General features: G+C 39.2%; 1 protein-coding gene across 1 annotated transcript in view; it reads left to right on the top strand.

Moving 5' to 3' along the window:
* MYO5B (myosin VB) overlaps positions 1 to 12914 on the top strand; it is a 575225-nt gene that overhangs the window by 307137 nt on the left and 255174 nt on the right. Inside the window, exon 7 of the mRNA XM_053701104.1 lies at positions 9502 to 9583. Coding sequence (XP_053557079.1) covers positions 9502 to 9583 — 82 coding nt within the window. The remainder of the gene's footprint in view (positions 1 to 9501; positions 9584 to 12914) is intronic.

Raw genomic sequence — 12914 nt, 5'->3', positions numbered from 1 at the left:
AATGCCAAGGTGGAGCCCAATAGAAATTTATGTACTAACTGTATTGATGCTACTTTAAATAAAAGCCAATCTGTACAAATTGAAGAAATTTCACCAAACAGCGAGGGGAGAGTTATGCCGTCTAACTCGCCTCACGTGTCAGTACCTGCATCTCCCGCCCGGGAGGTGCGTGATATTGTGGCGCCTAGTACATCTGGGCGGCCATTACAGATAACATTACAAGATATGGCTACTGTTATGACTGAAGTTTTGGCTAAATTACCAGAACTAAGAGGCAAGCGTGATCACTCTGGGGTGAGAACAGAGTGCGCTGATAATACTAGAGCCATGTCTGATACTGCGTCACAGCTTGCAGAGCATGAGGACGGAGAGCTTCATTCTGTGGGTGACGGTTCTGATCCAAACAGATTGGATTCAGATATTTCAAATTTTAAATTTAAATTGGAGAACCTCCGTGTATTACTAGGGGAGGTTTTAGCGGTTCTTAATGATTGTAACACTGTTGCAATACCAGAGAAATTGTGTAGGTTGGATAAATACTTTGCGGTACCGGCGAGTACTGACGTTTTTCCTATACCTAAGAGACTAACTGAAATTGTTACTAAGGAGTGGGATAGACCCGGTGTGCCGTTCTCACCCCCTCCAATATTTAGAAAAATGTTTCCAATAGACGCCACCACACGGGACTTATGGCAAACGATCCCTAAGGTGGAGGGAGCAGTTTCTACTTTAGCTAAGCGTACCACTATCCCGGTGGAGGATAGCTGTGCTTTTTCAGATCCAATGGATAAAAAATTAGAGGGTTACCTTAAGAAAATGTTTGTTCAACAAGGTTTTATATTGCAACCCCTTGCATGCATCGCGCCGATTACGGCTGCGGCAGCATTTTGGATGGAGTCTCTGGAAGAGAACCTTAGTTCAGCTACGCTGGACGACATTACGGACAGGCTTAGAGTCCTTAAGCTAGCTAATTCATTCATTTCGGAGGCCGTAGTACATTTAACCAAACTTACGGCTAAGAACTCAGGATTCGCCATTCAGGCACGTAGGGCGCTGTGGCTAAAATCCTGGTCAGCTGATGTAACTTCTAAGTCCAAATTACTTAATATACCTTTCAAGGAGCAAACTTTATTTGGGCCCGGTTTGAAAGAAATTATCGCTGACATTACAGGAGGTAAGGGCCACGCCCTGCCTCAAGACAAAGCCAAAGCTAAGGCTAGACAGTCTAATTTTCGTCCCTTTCGGAATTTCAAAGCAGGAGCAGCACCAACTTCCACTGCACCAAAACAGGAAGGAGCTGTTGCTCGTTACAGACAAGGCTGGAAACCTAACCAGTCCTGGAACAAGGGCAAGCAGGCCAGGAAACCTGCTGCTGCCCCTAAGACAGCATGAATCGAGGGCCCCCGATCCGGGACCGGATCTAGTGGGGGGCAGACTCTCTCTCTTCGCCCAGGCTTGGGCAAGAGATGTTCAGGATCCCTGGGCGCTAGAGATCATATCTCAGGGATACCTTCTAGACTTCAAATTCTCTCCCCCAAGAGGGAGATTTCATCTGTCAAGGTTGTCAACAAACCAGACAAAGAAAGAAGCGTTTCTACGCTGTGTACAAGATCTGTTATTAATGGGAGTGATCCATCCGGTTCCGCGGTCGGAACAAGGACAAGGGTTTTACTCAAACCTGTTTGTGGTTCCCAAAAAAGAGGGAACTTTCAGGCCAATCTTGGATTTAAAGATCCTAAACAAATTCCTAAGAGTTCCATCGTTCAAAATGGAAACTATTCGGACAATCTTACCCATGATCCAAAAGGGTCAGTACATGACCACAGTGGATTTAAAGGATGCTTACCTTCACATACCGATTCACAAAGATCATTACCGGTATCTAAGGTTTGCCTTCTTAGACAGGCATTACCAGTTTGTAGCTCTTCCATTCGGATTGGCTACGGCTCCAAGAATCTTCACAAAGGTTCTGGGTGCCCTTCTGGCGGTACTAAGACCGCGAGGAATTTCGGTAGCTCCGTACCTAGACGACATTCTGATACAAGCTTCAAGCTTTCAAACTGCCAAGTCTCATACAGAGTTAGTTCTGGCATTTCTAAGGTCGCATGGATGGAAAGTGAACGAAAAGAAGAGTTCTCTCTTTCCTCTCACAAGAGTTCCATTCTTGGGGACTCTTATAGATTCTGTAGAAATGAAGATTTATCTGACAGAAGACAGATTATCAAAGCTTCTAAATGCATGCCGTGTCCTTCATTCCATTCAACTCCCGTCAGTAGCTCAATGCATGGAGGTGATCGGCTTAATGGTAGCAGCAATGGACATAGTACCCTTTGCACGTCTACATCTCAGACCGCTGCAATTGTGCATGCTGAGTCAGTGGAATGGGGATTACTCATACTTGTCCCCTACTCTGAATCTGTATCAAGAGACCAGAAACTCTCTTCTATGGTGGCTTTCTCGGCCACATCTGTCCAGGGGGATGCCATTCAGCAGGCCGGACTGGACAATTGTAACAACAGACGCCAGCCTACTAGGTTGGGGCGCTGTCTGGAATTCTCTGAAGGCTCAGGGACAATGGAATCAGGAGGAAAGTCTCCTACCAATAAACATTCTGGAATTGAGAGCAGTTCTCAATGCCCTTCTGGCTTGGCCCCAGTTAAAAACTCGGGGGTTCATCAGGTTTCAGTCGGACAACATCACGACTGTAGCTTACATCAACCATCAAGGAGGGACAAGAAGCTCCCTAGCAATGATGGAAGTATCAAAGATAATTCGCTGGGCAGAGTCTCACTCTTGCCACCTGTCAGCAATCCACATCCCGGGAGTGGAGAACTGGGAGGCGGATTTCTTGAGTCGCCAGACTTTTCATCCGGGGGAGTGGGAACTTCATCCGCAGGTCTTTGCCCAAATACTTCGACGTTGGGGCAAACCAGAGATAGATCTCATGGCGTCTCGCCAGAACGCCAAACTTCCTCGCTACGGGTCCAGATCCAGGGATCCGGGAGCGGTTCTGATAGATGCTTTGACAGCACCTTGGAACTTCGGGATGGCTTATGTGTTTCCACCCTTCCCGCTGCTTCCTCGATTGATTGCCAAAATCAAACAGGAGAGAGCATCAGTGATTCTAATAGCGCCTGCATGGCCACGCAGGACTTGGTATGCAGATCTAGTGGACATGTCATCCTGTCCGCCTTGGTCTATACCTCTAAGACAGGACCTTCTGATACAGGGTCCATTCAAACATCAAAATCTAACTTCTCTGAAGCTGACTGCTTGGAAATTGAACCCTTGATTTTATCAAAACGTGGTTTTTCTGAGTCGGTTATTGATACCCCGATACAGGCTAGGAAGCCTGTTACCAGAAGGATTTACCATAAGATATGGCGTAAATACCTATTCTGGTGCGAATCCAAAGGTTACTCCTGGAGTAAGGTTAGGATTCCTAGGATATTGTCCTTTCTACAAGAAGGTTTAGAAAAGGGTTTATCGGCTAGTTCATTAAAGGGACAGATCTCAGCTCTGTCCATCTTGTTGCACAGGCGTCTGTCAGAAAATCCAGACGTCCAGGTCTTTTGTCAGGCTTTAGCTAGAATCAAGCCTGTGTTTAAAACGGTTGCTCCGCCATGGAGTTTAAACCTTGTTCTTAACGTTCTACAAGGAGTTCCGTTTGAACCCCTTCATTCCATTGATATAAAGTTGTTATCTTGGAAAGTGTTATTTTTAATGGCTATTTCTTCGGCTCGGAGAGTCTCTGAGTTATCAGCTTTACATTGTGATTCTCCTTATTTGATTTTTCATTCAGATAAGGTAGTTCTGCGTACTAAACCTGGGTTCTTACCTAAGGTAGTCACTAACAGGAACATCAATCAAGAGATCGTGGTTCCTTCCCTGTGCCCGAATCCTTCTTCAAAGAAGGAACGTCTTCTACACAATCTGGATGTAGTTCGTGCCCTCAAGTTCTACTTGCAGGCAACTAAGGATTTTCGACAAACGTCTTCCCTGTTTGTCGTGTACTCTGGTCAGAGGAGAGGTCATAAGGCTTCGGCTACCTCTCTCTCCTTCTGGCTTCGTAGCATAATTCGTTTAGCCTATGAGACTGCTGGACAGCAGCCTCCTGAAAGAATTACAGCTCATTCTACTAGAGCTGTGGCTTCCACTTGGGCCTTTAAGAATGAGGCCTCTGTTGAACAGATTTGCAAGGCTGCAACTTGGTCTTCGCTTCATACTTTTTCCAAATTTTACAAATTTGACACTTTTGCTTCTTCGGAGGCTATTTTTGGGAGAAAGGTTCTTCAGGCAGTGGTTCCTTCTGTATAATGAGCCTGCCTATCCCTCCCGTCATCCGTGTACTTTTGCTTTGGTATTGGTATCCCAGAAGTAATGATGACCCGTGGACTGATCACACATAACAGAAGAAAACATAATTTATGCTTACCTGATAAATTCCTTTCTTCTGTTGTGTGATCAGTCCACGGCCCGCCCTGTTTTTTAAGGCAGGTAAATATCTTTTAAATTATACTCCAGTCACCACTTCACCCTTGGTTTCTCCTTTCTCGTTGATTCTTGGTCGAATGACTGGGAGTGACGTAGAGGGGAGGAGCTATATGCAGCTCTGCTGGGTGAATCCTCTTGCATTTCCTGTTGGGGAGGAGTTATATCCCAGAAGTAATGATGACCCGTGGACTGATCACACAACAGAAGAAAGGAATTTATCAGGTAAGCATAAATTATGTTATTTGCCTTGATTCAGGATGTTCAACGTTCCTTATTTCAGACAGTCAGTTTCATATTTGGGATAATGCATATGAATAAATCTTTTTTTTTTCTTACCTTAAAATTTGACTTTTTTCCTGTGGGCTGTTAGGCTCGCGGGGGCTGAAAATGCTTCATTTTATTGCGTCATTCTTGGCGCAGACTTTCTTGGCGCAAATTTTTTTTTGTCATTTCTGGCGTCATACGTGTCGCCGGAAGTTGCGTCATTTTTTTGACGTTTTTGCGCCAAAAAATGTCGGCGTTACCGGATGTGGCGCCATTCTGTTTTCATTCAGATTATTTTCTGAGGATGCGGAATCTCATATGATTCACTTGCTCTTCAGGACATAGTTAGAGGATCTTTTTTTCGAAAGCTCTTGATTCCTCACACAAGGGTCACCTTTTTTAGGTTTCCAGAAAGTTTGTGTCACTGTCTTTGTCTCTATCAGACGAGGGATAATTCTATTGGGTTCCGTCTGTCGGTACCTTTAGTCTCTATTATTTCCTTCAGTTGCTATATATGCATAGAAGTTTTAGGTCTTATGGCCACGGCATTGGATTCAATTCCCTTTGCTCATTTTCACTAGAAAGAACCTTTCCAGTCTTTTATGAGTGTTGTTTCTTCTAGAATATGGTTGGAGGATCAATTTACCAAAAAGTTTGTTGATTCCTCAGACAAGGGTAACCTTTTTTAGGTTTCCTGATAGATTCAGTGTCCTTGACTCTGTCTCTGACGGACAAGAGACGTCTGAAATTGGTTTCAGCTTGTCAAAACCTTCAGTCTTAATCTTTCCCTTCGGTAGCCTTATGCATGGAAATGCTAGGTCTTATGACTGCTGCATTGGACGCGGTTCCCTTTGCTCGTTTTCACATGCGACCTCTTCAGCTCTGTATGCTGAACCAGTGGTGCAGGGATTATACAAAGATATCTCAATTAATATATTTAAAACCGATTGTTCGACACTTTCTGACGTGGTGGACAGACCACCATCGTTTAATTCAGGGGGCTTCTTTTGTTCTTCCAACCTGGACTGAGATTTCAACAGATGCAAGTCTGACAGGTTGGGGAGCTGTTTGGGGGTCTCTGACAGCACAAGGGGTTTGGGAATCTCAGGAGGTGGGATTACCAATCAATATTTTGGAACTCCGTGCAATTTTCAGAGCTCTTCAGTCATGGCCTCTTCTAAGAGAGAGTCGTTCATTTGTTTTCAGACGGACAATGTCACAACTGTGGCATATGTCAATCATCAAGGAGGGACTCACAGTCCTCTGGGTATGAAAGAAGTATCTCGAATTCTGGTTTGGGCGGAATCCAGCTCCTGTCTAATTTCTGCGGTTCATATCCCAGGTATAGACAATTGGGAAGCGGATTATCTCAGTCACCAAACGTTACATACGGGCGAATGGTCTCTTCACCCAGAGGTATTTCTTCAAATTGTTCAAATGTGGGGACTTCCAGAAATAGATAAGAAGCTTCCCAGGTATCTGTCCAGATCCAGGGATCCTCAGGCGGAGGCAGTGGATGCATTGTCACTTCCTTGGAAGTATCATCCTGCCTATATCTTTCCACCTCTAGTTCTTCTTCCAAGAGTAATTTCCACGATTCTAAGGGGTGCTCGTCTGTTCTGCTGGTGGCTCCAGCATGGCCTCACAGGTTTTGGTATGCGGATCTTGTCAGGATGGCCACTTGCCAACCGTGGACTCTTCCGTTAAGACCAGACCTTCTATCACAAGGTCCTTTTTTCCATCAGGATCTCAAATCCTTAAATTTGAAGGTATAGAGATTGAACGCTTGATTCTCAGTCATAGAGGTTTCTCTGACTCTCTGATTAATACTATGTTACAGGCTCGTAAATCTGTATCTAGGAAGATATATATTATCGAGTCTGGAAGGTTTACATTTCTTGGTGTTTTTCTCATCATTTTTCTTGGCATTCTTTTAGAATTCCTAGAATTTTACAGTTTCTTCAGGATGGTTTGGATAAAGGTTTGTCTGCAAGTTCCTTGAAGGACAAATCTCTGCTCTTTCTGTTCTTTCTCACAGAAAGATTACTAGTCTTCCTGTTATTCATTGTTTTGTACAAGCTTTGGTTCGTATAAAACCTGTTAAGTCAATTTCTCCTCCTTGGAGTTTGAATTTGGTTCTGGGGGCTCTTCAAGCTCCTCCGTTTGAACCTATGCATTCGCTGGACATTAAATTACTTTCTTGGAAAGTTTTGTTTCTTTTGGCCATCTCTTCTGTTAGAAGAGTTTCTGAATTATCTGCTCTTTCTTGTGAGTCTCCTTTTCTGATTTTTCATCAGGATAAGGCGGTGTTGCGAACTTCTTTTAAATTCTTACCTAAGGTTGTGAATTCTAACAACATTAGTAGAGAAATTGTGGTTCCTTCATTGTGTCCTAATCCTAAGAATTCTAAGGAGAGATCATTGCATTCTTTGGATGTAGTTAGAGCTTTGAAATATTATGTTGAAGCTACTAAGAATTTCCGAAAGACTTCTAGTCTATTTGTTATCTTTTCCGGTTCTAGGAAAGGTCAGAAGGCCTCTGCCATTTCTTTGGCATCTTGGTTGAAATCTTTAATTCATCATGCTTATGTCGAGTCGGGTCAAACTCCGCCTCTAAGGATTACAGCTCATTCTACTAGGTCAGTTTCTACTTCCTGGGCGTTTAGGAATGAAGCTTCGGTTGATCAGATTTGCAAAGCAGCAACTTGGTCTTCTTTGCATACTTTTACTAAATTCTACCATTTTGATGTGTTTTCTTCTTCTGAAGCAGTTTTTGGTAGAAAAGTTCTTCAGGCAGCTGTTTCAGTTTGATTCTTCTGCTTATAATTTCAGTTTTTTTCATTATAAGATTTAAACTTTATTTTGGGTGTGGATTATTTTCAGCGGAATTGGCTGTCTTTATTTTATCCCTCCCTCTCTAGTGACTTTTGCGTGGAAGATCCACATCTTGGGTATTCATTATCCCATACGTCACTAGCTCATGGACTCTTGCTAATTACATGAAAGAAAACATAATTTATGTAAGAACTTACCTGATAAATTCATTTCTTTCATATTAGCATTACCATGAGGCCCCCCCTTTTTGTGGTGGTTATGATTTTTTTGTATAAAGCACAATTATTCCAATTCCTTATTTTTTATGCTTTCGCACTTTTGTCTTATCACCCCACTTCTTGGCTATGCGTTAAACTGATTTGTGGGTGTGGTGAGGGGTGTATTTATAGGCATTTTGAGGTTTGGGAAACTTTGCCCCTCCTGGTAGGAATGTATATCCCATACGTCACTAGCTCATGGACTCTTGCTAATATGAAAGAAATTAATTTATCAGGTAAGTTCTTACATAAATTATGTTTTCAACTGTATATCTGATTTAATAGGCAAGAGTGTACTTATATATACGTTGTACACACTATATATAGCATACATCATAGAATCTCTATTAAATGTTATCCAATACAAAGTTTTTTACTTAAATACTTTTTTATGACATTGATGTCTTTTTATATTATTCATTTTTTATCTGTTTTTATTCACCTAAGGGTACAGCATAGTTTTTGACTATCGTTTATAATTGTGTGTAGATAATATGTATGTATAAATAAATTGTTATTATGGTAAATATATATCTTCACATTATTTAATACTTAATATTCAGTCCATTTAGAACTAAAGAATACTACAATTGATACCTTAATAATAGACAAGCTAAATAATAGCCTAAATTATATTTCTGGTGAAAACTGTGAAATTTATTGGCAAAAAACACATTCATTTATATATTTAGATAATTATATCTCCTGACTTGTATGAAGTCATAGCTATACAGATAATTTCAAAACTATTAAATTGGCACTGAGAACACACCAACTGGTATAATAACCACATAGGTCAAAATGTTCACTTCGATTTGATAAATCCTTAATACATTATCACTAAATACACTAAAAGATTATAGTAAATGTGACATCAACACTTAGCACTAGAATTACAAATTTAGTTACGAAAATAAAGTTTAATACTAAAGTTTATGCAACGAGTTATAAGATTGAGACATTTACAGCACATTAATCTTAAATAAAGTTATCAAACAACAAATACAACATGAAAATTGTTTATTTTTTCAATTTTACATCATTTAATTTTGCACATTAGGTTATTAGAGATATTTCAAAAAATCTTTTTTTACTAAACACTTGGACACTAAAACCGCTATTAATATTTTCACAAATAAAGGTATAAAGAACAACCAGATTGCCACTGAACTGTGGAGTCATTTGTGAGAGACCCCACCATCTGGTTTCTGAGTTTATACAGTTCTAAAAAATCCTGTTTGTGTTTAAAATGATATGCTCTGTCTGAATCATGAAATAAAATGTAAGGTTTCATATTCATTTAAAGAGATATGAAACCCAAGCTGTTTCTTTCATGATTTAGATAGAGCACGCAATTTTAAGCAACTTTCTCATTTACTCCTATTATCAAATTTTTTTTTGTTCTTTTTGTATCTTTATTTTAAAAACAGGACTGTAAGCTTAGGAGCCGACCCATTTTTTGTTCAGCAACTGGGCACCGCTTGCTGATTGGTGGCTAAATGTAGCCACCAATAAGCAAGCACTATCCAGAGTGCTGATCCAAAAATGATTTAATAATCCAGTAATGTTGTTGGCAAATAACAAATTTGTGCCCACATCGTACACATTTTGGATTCTTTCCTCACAATACAAATTTCTATTCTTTATTTCAGGCAGAGGATGAGAGAAACTACCATATTTTCTACCAGCTTTGTGCTTCATCTAATTTACCAGAATTCTCAGAGCTGTCACTGAGTAAGTAATCATGTCTCCTTTACAGAGTTTAATAAAATGTGTTTTAAAACAAAATCACTCAGATCTTTTATTTTGCCATTATGAATAATTAAGTTGCATAAATAATGAAATGTAACATGAGGCTCATGTTCACGCTTATCCTATCAATAACATTTCCATTTTTTAATATCTTTTATTGTTAAAAATAATAGAGTACCTTGTCAGCGATTTACTTTGTAAATTATCCTTCTGGTGACGCATACTGAGGTCAAATGAACATTAAAGGGACATGTAACCCACATTTTTCCTATCATGATTGAGACAGTGTATACAATTTTAAACAATTTAGTTCTGCTATCTAATTTGTTTCAGTCTCTTGGAATATTTTGAAGAAAAGCATACCTAGGTAGGCTTATAACAGAGAGCTAGCTGCTGATTGGAGGATACTTGTATAGTCCTTGTCATTGGCTCACCAGATGTGTTCAGCTAGCTCCTTGTAGTGCATTGCTTCTCCTTCAACAAAGGATAGCAAGAAAACTAAGCACATTTGATAATAGAAGTAAATTAGAATGTTGTTTAAAATTGTATGTTCTATCTGAAACCCCAAAAGAAACATTTATGGTTCCATGTCCCTTTTAACTGATATAAATAGAGATATTGTGCATGGCCTATATTTATAGTTTTTTTTAGCAGCCTAAATATATTTGAATTAATGGAGCATGAACTATTTCAGTCAACATGGTTTCATTTTTCAAGCATAATCGGTCTAAAAAAGGTTTGAAATGGTGAGTCTTAAAGGGACAGTGTAGTCAAAATTAAACTTTCACGATTCAGATAGGGCATGCCATTTTTAACAACTTTACCATTTACTTTTATCATCAAATGTGCTTTGTTCTCTTGGTATTCCTTTTGTTGAAAGCTAAACCAAGGTAGGCTCATATGCGAACTTCTAAGCCCTTGCAGGCCGCCTCTTATTTGAATGCATTTGACAGTTTTTTCACAGCTAAAGGGCTTAGCGGGTTAATGTGTGCCATATAGATAACATTGTGCTCAAGCCTGTGGAGTTACTTATGAGAGGGCCGTCTGCAGAGGCTTAGATACAAGGTAATCACAGAGGAAAAAAGTACAATAATATAACTGTGTTGGTTGTGCAAAGCTGGGTAATAAAGGGATTATCTATCTTTGTAAACAATACAAATTTCTGGGGTAAACTGTATCTTTAAGGGTGATAGTGTGGCTAAATATTATTAAATGCCCTATTATACTGCTCCATAATACTTGTTTTATGGGTTATATATGCACATAAGACACATTTGAATCAGTTGTATATCTGCAGTTGTGTTATTCTGCCTACATTTAACTTGTCTAATTACTTTGTATCTACGGAAACAAGATTGGTAACAGTAAAAAAATAATAATTGATGGTTGTGCACGCAGAGTTTAGGTTCTCGACCAGATGTTAATGAAATTCAACGCCCTCCTTCTATGACCTTCCACTTAAAGGCATAGGAACGTCAAAATTAAACTTGCAGGATTCAGACAGCGCATGTAATTTTAAGACACTTTTAAATCGACAGTCTACTCCAGATAATCCCTTTATTACCCATTCCCCAGTTTTGCATTACAAACTGTTATATTAATACACTTTTTTACCTCTGTGATTACATTGTATCTAAGCCTCTGCAAACTGCCCCCTTATTTCAGTTATTTTGACAGACTTGCATTTTAGCAAATGAATCCCCTCTCATAAGTAACTCCACGAGCGTTAATACAATTTTATCTATATGGCACACATGAACGAACGTCCGCTAGCTGTGAAAAACTGTCAAATGCATTCAGATGAGAGGTGGCCCTCAAGGGCTTTGATATTATCATATGAGCCGACATAGGATTAGCAATCAACTAAGAATACCAAGAGAACAAAGCTGATATTATGATAAAAGTAAATTGGAAAGTTGTTTAAAATTACATGCCCTATCTTAATCATGAAAGTTTATTTTTTACTAGACTTTCCCTTTAAGATGCTTTGCATGTAATGATTAATGTTATTATTTAAACCTACACTGAGAAACTGCAATACACATAATTAGGGTTGCACCGATACCGATACTAGTATCGGTATCGGCACCGATACCAAGTATTTGCATGAGTACTTGTACTCGTGCAAATGCACCGATACTTAAACCGATACCTCCACTTTCTACCCATATGCTATCTTGTGGCGTTTTTTCAAACTGCATGTTCCCATTTCATTTTAAGCTGAAGTGGAGACTAAACTAAAAATTGTTTACTACTGTTCTGCCAATACAAATTGCTGTTATTTGTATTATTGTAGGAGAGATCGCTGTACCTCATTCAGACAAACCCCCGAAGTACTGGTCAGTTAACAAACTGAGATTTTCAGCTCTGGCTAAAATGGTCCAAAAATATCTTTCTGCCCCATGCAGTAGTGTGGAAAGTGAAAGACTGTTCAACTTAGAGTCAAACCTCCTTACTGATAGCAAAAACAGACTTATAGCTGAACATGCAGAGAGGCTTCTGTTCCGTAAAAAGAACTTGCCACTAACTTTTGAAAAATTATTCTAATTGCTAAATTGCCTTTTTACTGCTAGTTCTCATCTTGCACAATGATGTTCAAAACATACTGTACTCTGAGGAACATCCATAGGTTAGCTTATATAATTGCAGGAAGAGTACTCATGGTAAACATTAAGTTAATTCCAATGAACACTCATCCTGCAATTATAGGACTAGATTTAGATTACATTTGATTGGTAAGCTTTATCAATGCTTTGTTCACATTTCCAACTCCACAGACTTTAATGGAGTAGGACATGTAATGAAAGCATTAGTAAAGCTTACCAGTCAAATGTAATTTAGCCCATAGTGTTGTTCCCCATGATTAAATAGTGCACTGTTCTATTTTTTACTGTATTGCACTTTTGGTTGGTTGTGATTTAATATTTGTTATTTGTGGTTATTATTAATATATTTTATTGTAATATTTTTATTTATAAACATGTTCTGTGAACTTTATGACAAATAAAACTGTTTTATTATTTCATAATGTCTTTTAAGTTACAGTCCTTCATAATTATAAAGAAGGAATCTTAAATAATTAGTCTGTATTGTGCTTGGTTAACTGTCATATGACATTAAAAACAAAAAGTATCGGTAATTGGTATCGGCGAGTATTTGAAAACAAGTATCGGTACTTGTACTCGGTCTTAAAAAAATGGTATCGGTGCAACCCTACACATAATAGATCTTTAAAGCAAGCTGCAGTCTTTTGGAATACTTGCAGGAATTCCAGGCTCATTAAGTCTTCCTCTTGATACTGATTTGTAACACT

Source organism: Bombina bombina, chromosome 2 (genome assembly GCF_027579735.1).
Source record: "Bombina bombina isolate aBomBom1 chromosome 2, aBomBom1.pri, whole genome shotgun sequence".
NCBI lineage: Eukaryota > Metazoa > Chordata > Amphibia > Anura > Bombinatoridae > Bombina > Bombina bombina.
This window is presented reverse-complemented; position numbering and strand designations above follow the sequence as displayed.